This window comes from Pseudophryne corroboree, chromosome 12 (assembly GCF_028390025.1).
Source record: "Pseudophryne corroboree isolate aPseCor3 chromosome 12, aPseCor3.hap2, whole genome shotgun sequence".
Taxonomy (NCBI): Eukaryota; Metazoa; Chordata; class Amphibia; order Anura; family Myobatrachidae; genus Pseudophryne; species Pseudophryne corroboree.
In genome coordinates, this window is record NC_086455.1 from 171335181 (window position 1) to 171356627 (window position 21447).

Sequence of the window (21447 nt, forward strand, 5' to 3'; positions counted from 1 at the left end):
CATTTCTGGCTGCAAGTAGGGTGGCCAATCCCGGGACATTTCTGGCTGCAAGTAGGGTGGCCAATCCCGGGACATTTTTGGCTGCAAGTAGGGTGGCCAATCCTGGGACATTTCTGGCTGCAAGTAGGGTGGCCAATCCCGGGACATTTCTGGCTGCAAGTAGGGTGGTCAGTCCCGGGACATTTCTGGCTGCAAGTAGGGTGGTCAGTCCCGGGACACTTCTGGCTGCAAGTAGGGTGGCCAATCCCGGGACATTTCTGGCTGCAAGTAGGGTGGCCAATCCCAGGACATTTCTGGCTGCAAGTAGGTTGGTCAGTCCCGGGACACTTCTTGCTGCAAGTAGGGTGGCCAATCCCGGGACACTTCTGGCTGCAAGTAGGGTGGCCAATCCCGGGACATTTCTGGCTGCAAGTAGGGTGGTCAGTCCCGGGACACTTCTGGCTGCAAGTAGGGTGGCCAATCTCGGGACATTTCTGGCTGCAATTATGGTGGTCAGTCCCGGGACACTTCTGGCTGCAAGTAGGGTGGCCAATCCCGGGACACTTCTGGCTGTAAGTAGGGTGGCCAATCCCGGGACATTTCTGGCTGCAAGTAGGGTGGTCAGTCCCGGGACACTTCTGGCTGCAAGTAGGGTGGCCAGTCCCAGGACATTTTTGGCTGCATGTAGGGTGGCCAATCCTGGGCCAAATGTTCATTTTTGGCTGCATTTCAAAGTCCCCCCCCACCCAGACCAGACCAGATAACTCACAGCAATCTGGCCGCGTGAGTGGGTGGGACACTTCCATCGCGTTTTGCTGGCTGGGCGGGCAGTGTAGTAGGTGAGGTCCTGTGGCTGTACAGCGGGACATGAAGTTAGAGGTCACGCTGCGCAGCCGCCGGACCTCACCGCCAATCCCGGGATTGGCCATCCTAGGTGCAAGTCAGTATTTTGTTTTAGAAATGGGGAACATTTCAGTGCATTTTTTTTTTTTAAATCTGTTTATTGGTAAAGAGAAAATCAGTGCATTTTTTGGCAGGAGGATTTTTTGTGAACATATAAAAAGTAAACGAAGAGATCACAAATCTTTTCCAAACTTTTTATTGTGCAATGACGCTACAGGGCAACCGCTACTGCATACATGGGCTAATTCACAGTAACATTGCATCACAGCCGTACAAACCCTCTGCAATGCTATAGCAGCAATTACAGCGCACCATAATTAAGGCTGTCACAGCCAAACATCGTTCTAATGAGCTGAACGTGCTTATACGTAAGAGAAACGAGACAAGCTTGGACAGAGCAGTCGGTGAACTAGTTCTATTGTCCGTCTCTTGGCAACATCACACCTCCTCTATTCATACACCAAGGAAACTTCTGCATACAAAGTACAAGAGGCTTTCCCTGCTGCGGCCTGACATAATGTTTAACTTATGCTACTAACAAATAAAAAGGACATGCAGCCAGATAGCAATTCTGACTTTAGGACAAAGGCTTCTGTATACGGTGACACACCGAGCTGAAGGCGGCCTGGTTACTATGCAGTAGTATCCAATCTTATGCTTCTACCGGGAGGCTGCCAAAATTTCAGCAGTAACAATATCGACATACAAAATACAGACGAGCAACAAGCCGGCATTCTCAGAATGCCGACAGATTAAGTGTCATTAAGGTTAAGCTGCGGGCAGCTTAGGGTAAAGATGGGTACACACATATTCAATCCTCGGCTGATCAAAAAACAATGAAAAACTTGTGTCAACTTTTTGACCTGTTGACAATTTAAATGTCAGTATTTTGACCTTGTCGGGATTTTAAAATGTCAGTATTTTGACCTTGTCAGGATTTTTAATTGTCAGTATTTTGACCTTGTCGGGATTTTAAGCGTCGGTCAATTGTTGTTGGGATTTTGATTGCAGGTATTTCATACTGATCCCGGCAGAGGCACAGTAAGTAGCGTTAGCGGCTCCCGGCAGAGGCACAGTAAGTAGTGTCAGCAGCAGAGGCTCCCGGCAGAGGCACAGTAAGTAGTGTCAGCAGCAGAGGCTCCCGGCAGAGGCACAGTAAGTAGTGTCAGCAGCAGAGGCTCCCGGCAGAGGCACAGTAAGTAGTGTCAGCAACAGAGGCTCCCGGCAGAGGCACAGTAAGTAGTGTCAGCAGCAGAGGCTCCCGGCAGAGGCACAGTAAGTAGTGTCAGCAACAGAGGCTCCCGGCAGAGGCACAGTAAATCGTGTCAGCAACAGAGGCTCCCGGCAGAGGCACAGCAAATCGTGTCAGCAGCAGAGGCTCCCGGCAGAGGCACAGTAAGTAGTGTCGGCAGCAGAGGCTCCCGGCAGAGGCACAGTAAGTAGTGTCAGCAGCAGAGGCTTGCCCATCTAGGACGTACCTATGCCATGCATTAGAAATGTAGCTTTTCATGTGTTTTCGGAATACAATTTGACACTTCAGTGCACATACACTAAAGTGCTTTCATTAATTCCCGCAGTTACAGGGACATTCCTTGTACACAATTCTGGTGAGAACGTTGTGAAAAGCAGGTAGGTGGCTGCCAATGATTTCTGCCAATACAATAGACGCCTTACAGTTGGCTAAAAGGTATTAAAGTATTTTCAAGCACGACTAATTGATGGTTCAGGTTTTAAACTGTTGAAATGTACCGACAGCAGCGTTAGCGGAATTCCAGAGCGTTTCCACAATCTGCAGCAAAACATCCGCCTACTCCCCAACTGGTAGAACTGAGATGAGACCTGTACTGCGGACCCCTGCAGCTGTGACACTGAAGAGTGATAAAAAATGATCACCTAGTTATGAACTCTGGGGGGGAATTCAATTCTCATTGCGGGGATGCAGCTCCTGGGTTTGTGCTGAGAGCTATTTAACTGCTTGGGTGGTATGCCCACAACTAGCGGATTCCGCTTGTACCCTTCCTGAATTTGATTGCAGACATCCATGATAACTAGTGCCTATGGACTAGTTGTGGTACTGCATACGGTAACAGCAAATGAGCCTGGCACTTTACCAGGGAAATTAAGTTTTCCACTATTAAGCCTTGGACATAACTTGCAGTAAGCTGCATGTCCCACCCCCGCGGGCCTAACCCCAGTGCTTACTGGCGAGATCTGCCGTGATTCTGTCCGTCAGGATTTCGCTGTCAGTCTTTCGGCTGTCGGGATTCCAACTGGCGGGAAATTTACTGCATCCCCTAAATCCACTAGCTACCGTACATCCCTACAAAGAGAAAACTGAATTTGCTCCTCTCCTCCCGCCAGTGAGAGTTCCGGCTGTCGGAGATAAGCCTCCTACTATCAATCCCCTTCAATTGTCTGTTCGTTACCCTTTGTTTACCAATCGATTGGGAATCCCAGAAAGCAGACACCACACGGCAGTTATGTCCACCAAAATGAGACTGGCTCCACTTTATTCAGTAGGGCGTTATATAGAAAGAGGCACTTGCATGAATACTTGATACACATCACATTTAAAAACAATAAAGCATCTCTTCTCATAACTTCTCTCAGGCTGACACCCTCCTACGTGTCCTTCACAGAAGTCTAAACACACAGAGACTGTCTAATAACATATTTTCAAGACTTATAGCTACGACCTTGCTTCGCACAGAACGTACTAACAGTGAAATGTCAGCATTATTATGATTTACTCAGAGAAGCATACTTCTGCTTCTCTACATCATGGCTGCTACTTAACAAAATGGCTGACACTGCTTAAGCTAAATACATTTATCTTCCTCACGGCATAATACCCATCTACAGAGTCCAAACACTTCTGTTACTTGTCACATTTACTAATCACATACCACTTCATGATGACAACACAGACACTTCCGATAATCATCAATAATCAAAACACATTGCTATACACACTGTAGAAAGGAAACTGACACAGAGGGATGTTCTAGAGCAGAAATGGTGAGAACATTCCAAAAACTACAGGAGAGAAAACCCAATCTAGTATGCCACACAACTCCCTACAGCTTCGCTTAGGACAGATGGGCCTTAATTTATTTAACTATAATACCAAATTATTTCCAAAGCCTTACACAGGCAAAATAGAAAACATATATTCTTCTCTTGCTATTTAGTTTGTGCAACTGTAAAAAGATATTGCATAGTTCTCCTTAAAGCAGCAATCACACTTAGATTTTTTTATTATCATGAGTAAGATTTTCTAAAGGCCCCCATACATTACAAACTCCTGATCTCCCAACGTCTGGGTTGGGGAATCGGAAATATTAAACATGTTTAAAAATCACAATTTCACTGGTCCCAGACGAAAATGGTCTTAATCCGCAAATCAGGGATTTTTAACGTTTAATTTCCCCGACGGATTGTTGATCATCGATGGTCGCTAATCGGTGAATCCGGACGGCAGAGCAATGGGATCGGGGAATTGGGCTGTAATGTATTTAGGTCTTTAGCTGTCCTTCTACAAAGCAGTATCCCCTATTAGGGAAGATGTATCAGACCTTCTAAAGAGGACAGGTGGATAAGATTCCCACAGCAACCAATCAAATTCTAGCTAGACTGGGTAAATGATAAAAACTAATAGGTTGCTATGGGTAACTTCTACACTCTTAGACCAGGGCTTGACAAATCCCAGGGGCCATGTCGCCATGGCCCCTAGATACTGCTGCCTGGCTACCAGATTATGTGTGGGGAGCAGGTCCTTGTCAGCCCCAACAGAGAGTCGTGAGTGTGCCTGTACTGCGGCGGCCATTTCATACACAGGAGTACATGTGCTGAGTGCCGTCCCAGCCTGCGCTGACTGCCGTGCCTGTCTGTCCCAGCCTGCGCTGACTGCCGTGCCTGTGCGTCCCAGCCTGCGCTGACTGCCGTGCCTGTGCGTCCCAGCCTGCGCTGACTGCCGTGCCTGTGCGTCCCAGCCTGCGCTGACTGCCGTACCTATCTATCCCTGCCTGCGCTGACTGCCGTGCCTGTCCGTCCCAGCCTGCGCTGACTGCCGTGCCTGTCCGTCCCAGCCTGCGCTGACTGCCGTGCCTGTCCGTCCCAGCCTGCGCTGACTGCCGTGCCTGTCCGTCCCAGCCTGCGCTGACTGCCGTGCCTGTCCGTCCCAGCCTGCGCTGACTGCCGTGCCTGTCCGTCCCAGCCTGCGCTGACTGCCGTGCCTGTCCGTCCCAGCCTGCGCTGACTGCCGTGCCTGTCCGTCCCAGCCTGCGCTGACTGCCGTGCCTGTCCGTCCCAGCCTGCGCTGACTGCCGTGCCTGTCCGTCCCAGCCTGCGCTGACTGCCGTGCCTGTCCGTCCCAGCCTGCGCTGACTGCCGTGCCTGTCCGTCCCAGCCTGCGCTGACTGCCGTGCCTGTCCGTCCCAGCCTGCGCTGACTGCCGTGCCTGTCCGTCCCAGCCTGCGCTGACTGCCGTGCCTGTCCGTCCCAGCCTGCGCTGACTGCCGTGCCTGTCCGTCCCAGCCTGCGCTGACTGCCGTGCCTGTCCGTCCCAGCCTGCGCTGACTGCCGTGCCTGTCCGTCCCAGCCTGCGTTGACTACTGTCTCCAAACTACTGCACACAGCTCTCCGGTAGGAGGGTCTATGTGTGGCCAGGGACTGCGGCTTTGGAGGGGTAAGTGAGGTGGCCATGGGGTGGGTGATTGCGAAGGGGTTAGTTGTGTGGCCATGGGGGTTAGATGACTGGAGGTGTGGGTGGGGGAGGTTAGCTGCTCATTAAATGGGCCGCATGGGGGGGGTTGAAGTTGTTTGTTGGGGGGCAACTGCATAGCAATGTGGCCACAGAGGGCTGGTATGCCTGGGGGTACCCCCTTAGTTGTGTGGGGGTTGGATTGTCCGGGGGTGGGTGGGAAACTGCTCAGTAATATGGCATCAGGTGGGCGGGGGTGGGAGGGGACGGTGGTCTGGCTCCTACACTTTCATCCTGGCTCCTAGATTTTATAAAAATGTGTCAAGCCCTGTATTACAGAGATGGCGGGGTTATACATCTGTGTAACAGCAGCTGTGTCCATTACATAAAGCAATAGTAATCTAATACTATAAGAGTCGCTAAAAAATCTGGTTAGAGAATGGGGACGGAGACAGAGGTGTGTGGAAAGCTCAGAATCAGCCACAGAGCCCAGACGTGATTAAAGGGACACGCTGTCGCAATAGAAAACACACAAATATAAGGGGGGGGGGGGATATTTCATTTGTGGGAATTTAGCTTCCAGGCACCGGGACTGTACTTATCGCGGATTTTTGCGCGCGCTCTTGTGATGCGTTAAGTAGGGCACAGCGTCTACTCGCAACCTGGCAGCTGCATTACGCCCAACAGTAAGCCAGGAAGCTGCTGTTTAATACCGCTTTAACACAAGAAAAGAGAAAAGACGGGGTAGTATTTGGGCGCACTAGCCAGTATCAGATTTAACTGAGACAATAAAGCTTCACTTTTATTACTCATGTATGTAAAACATTCCTGATTTCCCCCTTGGGAATTGAAAAATAGATTAGCGAAATATTAGTTAAAATGCCAGAATATAAAGAAAGATTGAAAATATTAAAAACTTGTGCCGGGGACCCTTCAGTACAGTTCATGGTGGGAAGCTCGGAGGAAAGTGGTCATGAACTGGGGGGGGGAGAGGCGACCAGGGGAGCGGTCTCACTCCCCACAGCTGACATCCACCCCTGGAATTGCGCCCTCATTAAACCCCAGAGCCTATAATCCCCGAGGTCTAATGCTGGTGCACCCGAGGTGGACGACCACGTCAGCGACTGTCCGGTAGTCTCCCCACCCGAGACAGTAAGGCTGCGTTACATGCATCTTAAACCGCTAACCGGAAACTGATGCCTTACCTTCTTCCCGTGCTCCGGTTGCAGCCTGGGATCGTCAGTGTGGACCTGCTAATACATCCAGCTGGCGCTCAATGTAACACCGCTCTTTACGCGAAGGTAACTGCTGTTGCGACACCGGCGGGAAGTTGTTGGAGCGACTTTGTTAATGCGTATTAGATGCATTTTAAAGTCCCCCCAAAAAAACCCCACAACTATATAAGATAATAAAAGCTTTGTGGATACACCATTTCCAGCTCCTGCCGCACCAAGCAAAAAACTGAGTTCCCTGGGCCAGGAGGCGGGGTTATAAGGAGGCTGGACCGATGCATGCTTTAACCGTTTGGTGCCCGCTCTTCTGACGCCACCTACAACCCAATGTATATCCTGTGGATACTACTGTGGACCCTGAAGAAACACAGTACAGTTTGAGTATCCCATATCTAAATATTCCAAAATACGGAATATTCCGAAACACAGAATTTTTTGAATGAGAGTGAGATAGTGAAACCTTTTGTTTTCTGATGGCTCAATGTACACACACTTTGTTTAATACACAAATTATTAAAAATATTGTATTAAATGACCTTCAGGCTGTGTGTATAAAGGGGATCATTGCGCCATGTTCGCACGCTGCCATTTTTCACAGCGCAGTGATCAGGTCACTACTGCGCATGCGTATGCCCCGCAATGCGCAGGCGCGTCGTACGGGTACAAAGCGGATCGTTGCTGAGCGATGGATTTAATGAAGAATCCATTCGCACAGCCGATCGCAAGGAGATTGACAGGAAGAGGGTGTTTCTGGGTGTCAACTGACCGTTTTCTGGGAGTGGTTGGAAAAACGCAGGCGTGTCCAAGCGTTTGCAGAGCGGGTGTCTGACGTCAATTCCGGGCCCGGACAGGCTGAAGTGATCACAGCGGCTGAGTAAGTCCAGACCTACTCAGAAACTGCACAAACTGTTTTTGTACCGCTCGACTGCACAAGCGTTTGCACCCTTGCAAAGCAAAAATACACTCCCCCATAGGCGGCGACTATCTGATCGCAGTGCTGCAAAAAGAATCTAGCAAGCGATCAACTCGGAATGACACCAAAGGTGTATATGAAACATAAATGTATTCTGTGCTTAGATTTGGGTCCCATCGCCATGATATCTCATTATGGGATGCAATTATTCCAAAATACAGAAAAATCCCATATCCAAAATACTTCTGGTCCCAAGCATTTTGGATATGGGATACTCAAACTGTACTGGCCTAAATAGCTGAACAGAATATCTCATATTTTTTTGTTGTTATTGTGCACACTTTAATAAAAAATATAATTTAACCAGCTGTGTGGTCTCTATAGTTTCCATGGGGTCAATTATATTCTCCGTCAGTTGAATAGTGCCGGGAATTAGCTCCCAACGCTATTCAATTCAGCTCCAGTTAAGTCGGCGATAGCTCGTTCTCGACGACTAAACAGGTTGAATTGTCGTGAGAACGGGCATTCTCCGACTTAACTCCCCGGCGCGAGGCTGGTTCCCGATAGAATCAGCCTTGCGCTGGCCGCGCGGCAGCACTTTGTTGGGTTTCTTCTCTCATCCCCCGGGGATGAGAAAATAATTCCCGACAATTGAGGGTCACTCGTCGCTGTATTGAATAGCGCCAGGACCAAACTCCCGGCGCTATTCATCTGTCAGTGAATTGAATCGACCCCATTGTTTGATAGTGTTATATGCCACCGCTACTTGCCACTTACTGAAATTTGCAGCTATAACTATTTTTTTACTTCTATATGTCTCAGCCTTCTCATAGGGGTTAATGAGGTTATTTGAGGTTATTATTTGAATGGCTAGTTTTAATTATATTTCAGGCTGAAAACATAGTGTTTTAACATTATCCCAGACAACGTGTCTGTGGGTATTAATGTATAAACACACAGTTTACATTTGAGGACAAATATCTCTTAATATAATTTCTCCTTAGGATATAATAATACCTATATAAGTGTTATGTTCTTCCACTAGACATATATACATATATTGATTATTGCCAAGCAGTAGTTAATTATTCATACATAGTTTCTTTTACTGATGCTGCAGCGATTTAATGAATATGTTTGGCACAAATAAATCTGCTACTACATATGTCAGTATTTTTACAACTGATAATTGCAGGTAATTGCTATACAGATAATGTCCTCAGACTTTGATAAAGGTGCGTTTACAACCTAGTAGCCTTTATTAAATGACAAAGTTTTACAGTGTGCGTTAACACGTACAATGTTGCAAATGCAGTATCTCCCAGACACTGTGTATGCAAATATTAATGCACGCTAAATTAGCTCTCGGGAAAGGGTAAAAGACTCTTAATGTTTTCTATGTTGATGCTGCAGCAGCTTAACACAATGGGGGTAATTCAGACCTGATCGCAGCAGCAAATTTGTTATCAGTTGGGCAAAACCATGTGCACTGCAGGGGGGTGGTCTTCAGTATGCCGACTGTGCGCCGGGATCCCGACAGCCGGCATACCGACACTTATTCTCCCTTGTGGGGGTCCATGACCCCCCTGGAGGGAGAATAAAATAGCGTGGCGCGCATAGAGCGCCACCGTGCCCGTAGCGTGGCGAGCGTAGCGAGCCCGCAAGGGGCTCATTTGCGCTCGCCACACTGTCGGTAAACCGGCAGTCGGGCTCCCGGCGCCGGTATGCTGGTCGCCGGGAGCCCGACCGCCGGGGCGCAGATGTAACATGTGCAGAGAGAGTTAGATTTGGGTGGGTTATATTGTTTCTGCGCAGGGTAAATACCGGTTGCTTTATTTTTACACTGTAATTCAGATTTCACTTAGAACACACCCCACCCAAATCTAACTCTCTCTGCACATGTTACATCTGCCCCTCCTGCACTGCACATGGTTTTGCCCATTAGCTAACACATTTGCTGCTGCGATCAGGTCTGAATTACCCCCAAGTGTTTAGCACTCATACATTTATAAACACATATGTCAGCGTTTTTACTGCTGATAGTTTCAAGTATTTTTTTTCTACATATAATGTCCTCAAAACTTCCAATAGAGATAGTTATAGCCCTTTCACATCGCAAATGCCGGGTCGCACCTGGAAATTGGAAATGGGCCCTTTCCGGGTGGGACCCGGCTTTGGACCCTAACAATATGCCAGATCGGGTTGCCATTGGGGGCGGGGACCGCCGTGGCATTGGGTGCAGAGTCGGTGCTAAGAGATGAGCTCATCTCCGCACCGCCTCTACCTATGCAGTGAATAGGTCCCAGGTTGCATCGACCCGGGAACCCGTTCACACTGCCCCTGACCCGGTATTTAACCCAGGAATAACTCTGCTTTAATCTTGAATTACGCGGTCAGGCGACACGGGAATTCGTCATGACCCCTTTCACATTGCACAGCGACCCGGCAGTATAGCGGGACGATACCGGGTTATTTTTGCAATGTGAAAGGGGTTTTAGTCTACTCAGTTTATTTTAGCGTTGTTAGCACTAAGTCTCAGGGTTTAATACAGATAGCAGCCGGTCAGAGTGTGATGCCTGGCAGCCACAATAGTGAATGATGCCTATACACATATTAAAGCCTATCAGGGTGACATTGCCTAATGGCTGTGTCAGTGGCTTTTGTCCATAGACACAGTAATTGCACTGCACATATTTTAGCTGCCTGTGATCAGGCGGAGTCTCCTCGCACAGCAGATCAGTTAAGTAATCATGTTGCTAGGGATCCATTCTCTGAAGCTGCTGTGCGGTGGAGTATATAGGAGGGGGGCCCTAGCACATAAACTGCCCAATGCGCATTTCGCTTATACAGCTCACCCTGGGCGTTATCGCTGGAAATATGCTCAACTGAATAGCTCCTGGGGACACAGACTGGGAGTTAAAGTAAGACAATTGGATTGCCCACATGGATTAAATGTGTTTATACCATGAATGAACTTTTTTAGTGTTGCATTTACTATACAACAAATACTGCAACATGCTGTTCACTTTTTTGTGCATCAAACGCTGTTGAAACATAAGTGTAACGTTCAAAGGTGCTACAGAGCCCTAAAGCTAAATATGTTAATGTGTAACTGCTTATTGGGCATGAGGAATGCAGATACTATTCTGATAATTCTACAATGAAACATGAAATCAGAGAATATTAAATGTGTATAACACAAACATTAGTGTCTGCTGTAATCAAAGCACATGGTATACATTCCCAACAGGAAAGATTTAAATTTTCCAACACACAAGGATATGACATGCACTACACTAATGGGCCCTACACACTGGCAGAGGTGCCCGACGGCTGACCTGGCGGCGGGGATGGGGGTCCGTGCAACGTTCATCGTTAGTGCATACCCACTGAAATATATGAACAATATCTTGTTCATTAATGAACAAGATCGTTCATATCTTTCAGTGTAATCAGCCAGTGTGTACAGCCCTTAACAGCTAATCTGCAGAACCATGGTCCCTGCTTTAGCCACAGTTTGTGGAGACAGCATGAACCTTAGAACAACAGACCATGGATGCATAACTAGCACCTTTGTGTAGGTGCACTTATATTGCATATTGTATTAAATGAATCAAACACCAAGCATCAACCTTAAACATCACATGTACAGTACACATTTGCAGATCTATGAATTCCCGGTAACCTGAAACCTTGTAGCTAAAGATGGCCATCAACCATTGATAAATACAAACCATTGATGGTTAATGACCAATGTCAAATAGGTTTGCAATTGATGGCAGAGAACCAATGGTTCTCTATCTTCAATTGTAGAGAGTTCCTCAATGGTTGGGTCCCCCTCCAACCCCTACTTAATGTTGGGTATAGAGCCTAGCTCCAACCCCCGATGGACCCGCGAAGCCCCATTCCCTAGCTCTGATTGGCCGGCAGGTTAATAAGCCACAGAGCGGAGATGACCATTGGTGGGTGAATGGTTTTATACCATCAAGGTTAACCACTGATGGTACCATCAATGGCGATCATCAATGGTTGACCCACAGATGGCCATCCCTACTTGTGGCTGATTCTGAGAGCAATGCAAAAAAGTTTTGCATCTGGAAGAAACTGTGCTGCAATGCAAGGGGTGCCAATAAATTTACTGTTTTTGCATGCATGGTAAATACTGTCTGCTTTTGCATGTAGCCCACAAATGCTGGGCATCTGTATGTTTACACTGCAATTTAAGTTTGGACAAGCACCACCCAAATCTAAATCTCTCTGCACAGGTTACACCCCCCTTCCCCCCTGTAGTGCTGTATGGTTTTACCAAGGTGGACAATTGCCGATCAGTTACTTGCTCTATTTTCCTTTACTCCCAAATCAGAATAAAACTGGTTGTAGGTATTTTATGTGTTTTAATGGTGCCTAGCTGCAATGTGATCCGTCCATGGTCCATCATTCTAGTCAACATGTAACAAATCCTCGGAGTGAGATCCGACAAAGGTCTCAAATGCAGAGATGTCGCGTGATGAATGAATGAATGAAACCAACAGGGAGAAGACATGAAATCAACACATACCTGATCAGAGGTCGGAGTTCCTGGAAACACATCCACAACACCTGGGTCTTGACTTTCCCAAGGGAACTTATTTTTTCCTTTCCCAGCGCTCAGCATTCTGCGAGCTACAGGATCAATGTGAGGGACCATGCTTCTACCACTGTGATCAGAGGCCATAGACTGTCTACTGAGAGCTCTATTCCCTGACAAAAGCCAGTCTGTGTCAGCGCCCGGCACATGATAGGTTCCTCTCATCTGAGCAGATGACGGGAATGGAAGAGCGTACTCTACCAAGCCTTGGGGGGAAATCCTGGGTAGAGTCTTACGTGCCAACCTGGCCTGAACAGCCATCATTAATCCATCGCCATCCTCCTGTAGCTCTACTTCATCCACTGCCTTAAGAAGACTGCTCTTCCCTGGGCCCATTGAGACAGCCAGTACAGCAAAAGCCTCCAACGCCGCATGACGGACTCTCCACTTACTATCTATTAAACAGGGTGCGATTTCACAGGCCAAATATGGTAGATTGAAGTCTTCACTTGGGTAGGTCAACAAGGACACAATACAAATGTTTACAACTTCCTCCCTCACTCTGGAGTTCTTGTGTTTTAGGTTTTCAAGAAGTACAGTTAACACTTTGCAAGGCCCGGCCACTTTCATGAGTCTCATGTATATTTTCATGTACTCCTGCTTAACGGTAATCTTCCCATCTCCCAGCAGTTTTACCGTCGCAGCTATAATAGGTTTGAGGAACTCCTTCACATTTTCACCAAGATTTATTACAAAGCAATTAAGAACGTCCAAGGTGACCAGAACAACGGTAAAGTTACTGTCATCTAGCAGCGTGCATAAAAAGCTGATGAACCCAACCATATGTGAGTGCGATACTGAACTAAAGTCCCAATCCTGGATTAGATATTTAAGTTCCTCGATGGCATAGGTTCTAGATTTATAGTCCTTCAGATCGAGAAGTCTTGACTGCAGCTCCTGTGGGATGACCCCGCAGCTGAGATTGCCATCGCTTCCTGATCCGTACGGGTGGACCCGATTGCCCTCTGTTATCACCGGTGAGGCTTTGTGGCTATGCGAATGTGGCCTAACTTGAGAACCACTCCGCCGCATAACTGGTTCACTTGGTACATCATAATAAGAGCCATCTTGGGTATGTGACCTCCTCCTTGCAGACGCAGGTTTCAACTGTTTAGTATCCCCATTAAACAGCATATTTATTCTCAACATGGGAAAACGTTTTTAAGGTTAGAAAACTTCATTGCCTCCATAATGACAACCCTGCAGACGGAGGTGGCCTTCAGGGCTACCTCGTAAGTTTGTCCTGCTGTTAATATCAATTCTGATCAGGAACCGGACTATAAAAATCATCCTGCGCAAAAACGATACAAGGGCAATGGTCTTCTTCCAAAAACGAAATACGACTGATCATCATTCACCTTCCCAGGGTCATCAAAATATACTAATCAGATACAGATGGACTGGCTCTTCATGGCTCAACACGTAACAGCAGACAGCAAGACTAAGGATCAGTCACGTCATTGCCGACACAAGTTCTGCTGTTCGGCACACATCCTTGGTGGACGGGATTCCTGCGTGAATAAAACGAATAACACACTGAATTAAAATAATGTCAAATAATCAGCAGACAAATACAAATGCCAGCCAATCTCGGACGTTTTTATTAAAGCGGCAGTCATTTACAAGGCATGGATTTGACTTGTAAATGACTGCCGCTTTAAAAAAAAAGTCAGATCCGCCGGCATCCGGCAATCTCACTTTATACCTGTTATAGCAATAATATATCAGGTGCAGATAATCTTAGCAGTTCCACAATTGAGGGACATAGATTTCCTATATCTAATGTGCTACAGTAATATATTTATAATGTACAGTACAAATAATACGAAAGCAAATACAACCATTGTATAATGTCCGGCGACAGTAGTGTGCATATTGTGTATGTAACAAGGACATATATTGTAAAATATCTGCTCAAATGGGCAACTAAAACTTATTCATTTTATATCTCATGACATTGGGGGACATTCAGAGTTGATCGCGCACTGCAACTTTTTGCTCCCCGTGCGATCAACTAGACGCCGCCTATGGGGGAGGGTATTTTTGCATAGAAAGGCTGTGATCGCTTGTGCAGCCCTGCTATGCTAAAAAAGTTTTGTGCAGAACTTACCCAGTGCGATGAATCCAGCGTTGCAGGTCCCGGAATTGACGTCAGACATCCGCCCTCCAAACGCCTGCGCTCGCCGCACCACTCCCAGAAAACGGTCACTTGCCACCCACAAACGCCTTCTTCCTGTCAATCTCCTTGCGATCGGCTGTGCAAATGGATTCTTCGTTAAATCCATCGCTCAGCAACGATCCGCTTTGTAGCCGTACGACGCGCCTGCGCATTGCGGTGCATACGCATGCGCAGTAGAGACCTGATCGCTACGCTGCGAAAAACGGCAACGAGCGATCAACTCGCAATGACCCTCATAGTGCAAACGTATAGGTGGCACAGGTCTTCCAACCTAACACAAATGACCACCTATTGTATATAGGTAAGCCTGCACAGCTCTGTCACTCTGAGGCTTATGTTGAATGACATATAAACTAAATTCAATGACCTCTAACAATGGGCCGGATTCAGAGGGTACACCTCCGGCAGGGGGTGCAGGATCCACGCTGCGAATGTGTAGAACCGGTCCTGTGACATCGCTTGCAGCGCTCCCTAAGCTGCAGCATGCTTGACACGCCGCAGCTCTATGTTCTGGTCGGCGGCCGTTTGGTAGGTATGCTGAAGCCAGGATCTGTGCTTTCCAATGCAGATTTCCTGGCTCCGCAGAGGAGTCCCGGCAGCCATTCTGAGTACGCTTAGGCTTAGATGGCTGACGGTGATCCGTTGCTGCATCTTCGGATGCAGGCAGTGTATCACAAAATCCACAGGTGAGAGTCTTATCACACAAGACGCCTCCTGTGGCTTGTACATATTTTTGCAGGGCAGCTGCGCAGTCATTTATTATGCAAAACCAGGTGGTTTTGAATGATGAAGCACAAAAAAAAAACCGAACTGTCAATAGTGGTTTCTGCCCGACTACAAAATCCTGCTTTGCTTTCACACTGCACAACGACCCGACTCCAACCCGTGTTTCCTTCTTTTAACCCTGGTTGAAATGCCGGTTTGCTCGACCCAGGTTATTCACTTTGGCGCTTTCACGCTGCACCTGGACCCGGCGATAACTCGGGTTGTTTTGGTGATGTGAAAGGGGTATGAGACATGCAGGGCAGACACGGGTGCGACACGGGTTCAGTGTGAATAGGGCCGACCTGGGGAAGGCGCAGTGTAAATGGGGTTTGACCTAGGTTGGAACAGTGTTCAATATCCCAAGTTGGACCTGTGTTTTTTGTTGTTAATAAAACCCGGGTCAATGCGCGACCCCGTGCAAAAACCCGTTTTTTATTTAGCTAGTGGAAAAAGGGTATGAGTCCCCTGAGCAAAGTTACAAACACTTATCTCTCCCAGGGTCACTTACATTTCCACAAGAACTTCATTTTTAGTTAGTTAAAAATGCCAAGTGCTTTCTATTATTAACCCAAAAAATAAGCGGGAGTTTAATTTATTATTATTAAATAAGACATAGATAAGTTTAGTATATATTGTTGTTATAGCCACTATTTTATTAGTCATTTCCATAACTGTACAACCTAAACATATACTAAATTGAACTGCACTGAAGACCTGCTTTACGCTTAGTATGTGCTTTTTAGTGCAATACTAATGTTTCTAGATTTGTGATTGCAATGGACAATTAGATCCATTAGATACTGACATAGTTTTTTCTTTTACCACCCCCTGCCCTCCACCCCCCAAAAAAATTCCAATGTAACAAGGAACTAGCAGAAGATGTAACATAGTTAATGAGGATGAAAAAAAGACGAATTGTCCATCAAATTCAACCTGTATATAATTCTTAGGGCTAAAACACACTACCCGGCTGGCGCCGCCCGGCAAAAACCCGGCCGGCTTTTAACTGCTGCCGTGATGCAAAGACACAGTGAGCGCAATGTGTCCTTACACACGGCGCATTGCAGCCGGAACTATCCACTGGAGGGTCCGGCTGCCAGGCCGTCTTTGCAGCCAGTAAACCGTGTGTGTGAAGGGGAGCTTTCACACACAACGGTTTTTTCTGAAGCCGTGTCTGATGCTGCGCATGCGCACAGCATCACACACGGCTCAAAGCCGTCCTGTGTGAGAGACTCTGCCGGTTTCTCTCGGATATCAAAAAGCCGGACAGTTTGTCCGGCTTTTTGCCATCCGGGGAAAACCGGCTAGTGTGTTACAGCCCTTACACTATTCTGTATTTAGCTACAGTAAAACTATAATGACCCAGATGAAGGTATGTTTTAAATCTAAATAACATCTATAATTAGTGCTGTTTTTATTATACATTAATTTTAAATGCTATATACTTGGATATCTTTTTCAGTTATGAATTTATCTAAACCATTTTTAAACTTATCGACCATTACTACCTTGTCTGGCAAAGAATTCCAAATCCTTACTGCCCTTACTGTGAAGAATCCTTTCCTATGATGGGTATGAAATCTTCTCTCCACTAACCTCAGAGGATGTCCACGTGTCCTGTGTATAGATTTTTCATTAAACAAGTCACCTGATAGCTCCATGTATTGTCCCTTGATATATTTGTAAATATTGATAATGTCTCCTGTTAGATGCCTCTTTTCTAGTGTAAACATGCCTAACCTAGTAAAGGTCCGTACACACTTAACGATAAAATGAGCGACGTCGCTCAATTTCCCCCTCCTTGAGCGACGTCGCTCATTTTATCGTCAAGTGTGTAAGCCGCCAGCGACGACCGATGCGCGGCCCCGCAACGATCGTCGCTGTCGGTAGGGCATGCATGAAGGATGTGGACTGTCGTCCACGACCTTCATGCAGGGCTGGCGGGGGCGTGACGTCACTGAGCGATATGAGCGGTCAAATCGCTCAGTGTGTATAGTCGGCCGCCGGCCGGCCGGGGAGGGAAAAACATTAGACGATGTCGCTCACAGAGCGACATCGTCTAATGTGTATGGACCTTAAGTCATACATACATACATACATACATACATACATACATACATGAAGCAATGTATTATACATACATACATACATACATACATACATGAAGCAATGTACTATACATACATACATACATGAAGCAATGTACTCTACATACATACATGAAGCAATGTACTCTACATACATACATGAAGCAATGTACTCTACATACATACATACATACATACATACATACATGAAGCAATGTACTATACATACATACATGCATGAAGCAATGTACTATACATACATACATACATGAAGCAATGTACTATACATACATACATGAAGCAATGTACTATACATACATACATGAAGCAATGTACTATACATACATACACGAAGCAATGTACTCTACATACATACATGAAGCAATGTACTATACATACATACATGCATGAAGCAATGTACTATACATACATAAAGCAATGTCCTATACATACATGAAGCAATGTACTATACATACATGAAGCAACGTACTATACATACATGAAGCAATGTACTCTACATACATACATACATACATACATACATACATAAAGCAACGTACTATACATACATGAAGCAATGTACTATACATACATGAAGCAATGTACTATACATACATACATGAAGCAATGTACTCTACATACACACATACAGCAATGTACTATACATACACACAGCAATGTACTATACATACACACATACAGCAATGTACTATACATACATACAGCAATGTACTATACATACATACATGAAGCAATGTACTCTACATACATACACACATGAAGCAATGTACTATACATACATGACGCAATGTACTATACATACATGAAGCAATGTACTCTACATACATACATGAAGCAATGTACTATACATACATACATGAAGCAATGTACTATACATACATACAGACATACATGAAGCAATGTACTATACATACATACATATATACATGAAGCAATGTACTATACATACATACATACATACATGAAGCAATGTACTCTACATACATACATACATACATACATGAAGCAATGTACTCTACATACATACATACATACATACATGAAGCAATGTACTATACATACATACATACATGAAGCAATGTACTATACATACATACATACATGAAGCAATGTACTATACATACATACATACATGAAGCAATGTACTATACATACATACATACATGAAGCAATGTACTATACATACATACATGAAGCAATGTACTATACATACATACATACATACATGAAGCAATGTACTATACATACATACATACATGAAGCAATGTACTATACATACATACATACATGAAGCAATGTACTATACATACATACATACATACATGAAGCAATGTACTATACATACATACATAAATGAAGCAATGTACTATACATACATACATACATACATACATGAAGCAATGTACTATACATACATACATACATAAAGCAATGTACTATACATACATACATGAAGCAATGTACTATACATACATACATACATGAAGCAATGTACTATACATACATACATGAAGCAATGTACTATACATACATACATATATACATGAAGCAATGTACTATACATACATACATACATGAAGCAATGTACTATACATACATATATACATGAAGCAATGTACTATACATACATACATGAAGCAATGTACTATACATACATACATGAAGCAATGTACTATACATACATACATACATACATACATACATGAAGCAATGTACTATATACTACATGATAATGGCACTATATATATATATATATATATATATATATATATATATGCTAATGACACCCACATGAGCAGCACCGTGGTACAATGCTGGTGGTCACAACCTGCCTCGGTCACAGGGGGCTCCTGCCAGATCACACGGCCGCAGCTCCGGACATGGAGATACCGGAGTTACAGAGTGTTGTCTCCCGTCTCCCGTCTCCTCCTCGCTCCCTGCGCCGCCGGCCTGGCCCCGCCTACTCCTCCAGCGATACGCCCACTGCATCGGCTCACCCGGCTCTCACCAGCCCCTCCCACTCCTGGAATGGATGAGCGTGACGCCGGAAACAGCTGCTGGGCTCCTTAGTACGCATGCGCAGTTGTAAAGCGCCTTCATGGCGGAGTTATTTTTATGAGGGCGGGGCTTCCGTGACCCGGAAGTGACGCGTTCTCCGCTGTGTTTTGGGTTTGTGTAACCAGAGAGGAGGCCGCGCTCGTGTCAGTTCCGCTGTCTCTGGGTGACACAGGTATGTGGCCGGTGGCGGAGCGGGAGGTGGCCCCGGTGGGACGGGCGTCTGTGGTGACAGGGACAGCATTGCTCAGGTGCAAGAGTGGACTGCCCTGACTGACGGGTGCCGGGGAGAGGGGAGACTGCCCTGACTGACGGGTGCCGGGGAGAGGGGAGACTGCCCTGACTGACGGGTGCCGGGGAGAGGGGAGACTACCCTGACTGCCGGGGAGAGGGGAGACTACCCTGACTGCCGGGTGCCCAGGAGACTGCCCTGACTGCCGGGTGCCCGGGAGAGGGGTGACTGCCGGGTGCCAGGGAGACTGCCCTGACTGCCGGGTGCCAGGGAGACTGCCCTGACTGCCGGGTGCCAGGGAGACTGCCCTGACTGCCGGGTGCCCGGGAGACTGCCCTGACTGCCGGGTGCCCGGGAGACTGCCCTGACTGCCGGGTGCCCGGGAGACTGCCCTGACTGCCGGGTGCCCGGGAGACTGCCCTGACTGCCGGGAGACTGCCGGGTGCCGGGGAGAGTGCCCTGACTGCCGGGTGCCGGGGAGAGTGCCCTGACTGCCGGGTGCCGGGGAGAGTGCCCCGACTGATGGGTGCCGGGGAGAGGGGAGACTGCCCTGACTGACGGGTGCCCGGGAGACTGCCCTGACTGACGGGTGCCCGTGAGACTGCCCTGACTGACGGGTGTCGGGGAGAGTGGAGAGAGCCCTGACTGACTGGTGCCGGGGAGAGGGGAGAGTGCCCTGACTGACGGGGTGCCGGGGAGAGAGCCCTGACTGACGGGGTGCCGGGGAGAGAGCCCTGACTGACGGGTGCCGGGGAGAGAGCCCTGACTGGCGGGTGCCGGAGAGAGCCCTGACTAACAGGTGCCGGGGAGACTGCCCTGACTGCCGGGTGCCGGGGAGACTGCCCTGACTGCCGGGTGCCGGGGAGACTGCCCTGACTGCCGGGTGCCTGGGAGAGTGCCCTGACTGCCGGGTGCCTGGGAGAGTGCCCTGACTGCCGGGTGCCGGGGAGAGTGCCCTGACTGCCGGGTGCCGGGGAGAGTGCCCTGACTGCCGGGTGCCGGGGAGAGTGCCCTGACTGCCGGGTGCCGGGGAGAGTGCCCTGACTGCCGGGTGCCGGGGAGAGTGCCCTGACTGCCGGGTGCCGGGGAGACTGCCGTGTGCCGGGGAGACTGCCCTGACTGCCGGGTGCCGGGGAGACTGCCGGGTGCCGGGGAGACTGCCCTGACTGCCGGGTGCCCGGGAGACTGCCCTGACTGCCGGGTGCCCGGGAGACTGCCTTGACTGCCGGGTGCCCGGGAGACTGCCCTGACTGCCGGGGAGAGTGGAGAGAGCCCTGACTGACGGGTGCCGGGAGAGAGCCCTGACTGACGGGTGCCGGGGAGAGAGCCCTGACTGACGGGTGCCGGGGAGAGAGCCCTGACTGACGGGTGCCGGGGAGAGAGCCCCGACTGACGGGTGCCGGGGAGAGAGCCCCGACTGACGGGTGCCGGGGAGAGAGCCCCGACTGACGGGTGCCGGGGAGAGAGCCCCGACTGACGGGGGACGGGGAGAGAGCCCCGACTGACGGGGGACGGGGAGACTGCCCCGACTGACGGGGGACGGGGAGACTGCCCCGACTGACGGGGGACGGGGAGACTGCCCCGACTGACGGGGGACGGGGAGACTGCCCCGACTGACGGGGGACGGGGAGACTGCCCCGACTGACGGGGGACGGGGAGACTGCCCCGACTGACGGGGGACGGGGAGACTGCCCCGACTGACGGGGGACGGGGAGACTGCCCCGACTGACGGGGGACGGGGAGACTGCCCCG

General features: G+C 48.1%; 2 protein-coding genes across 5 annotated transcripts in view; one reads left to right on the forward strand and one right to left on the reverse strand.

Moving 5' to 3' along the window:
* The window catches only part of LOC134981248 (TOG array regulator of axonemal microtubules protein 1-like), a 111343-nt gene extending 91894 nt beyond the window's left edge, over nt 1–19449 (reverse strand). The window contains exons 1-3 of one of the 4 annotated variants that reach the window (XM_063948545.1): nt 19241–19449; nt 16809–16917; nt 12288–13867 (exon numbers count right to left, since the gene is read on the reverse strand). In XM_063948545.1, coding sequence (XP_063804615.1) covers nt 12288–13505 — 1218 coding nt within the window. In that variant the 5' untranslated portion in view covers nt 13506–13867; nt 16809–16917; nt 19241–19449. Of the gene's footprint in view, nt 1–12287; nt 13868–16808; nt 16918–19199 lie in introns of all 4 variants that reach the window. The other 3 variants (XM_063948544.1, XM_063948543.1, XM_063948542.1) reach the window with 3 other exon arrangements.
* A 60-nt stretch (nt 19450–19509) lies between these two features.
* The window catches only part of KLHL28 (kelch like family member 28), a 30925-nt gene continuing 28987 nt past the window's right edge, over nt 19510–21447 (forward strand). Inside the window, exon 1 of the mRNA XM_063948546.1 lies at nt 19510–19638. The gene's annotated coding sequence lies outside the window, so the exon portion shown is untranslated. The remainder of the gene's footprint in view (nt 19639–21447) is intronic.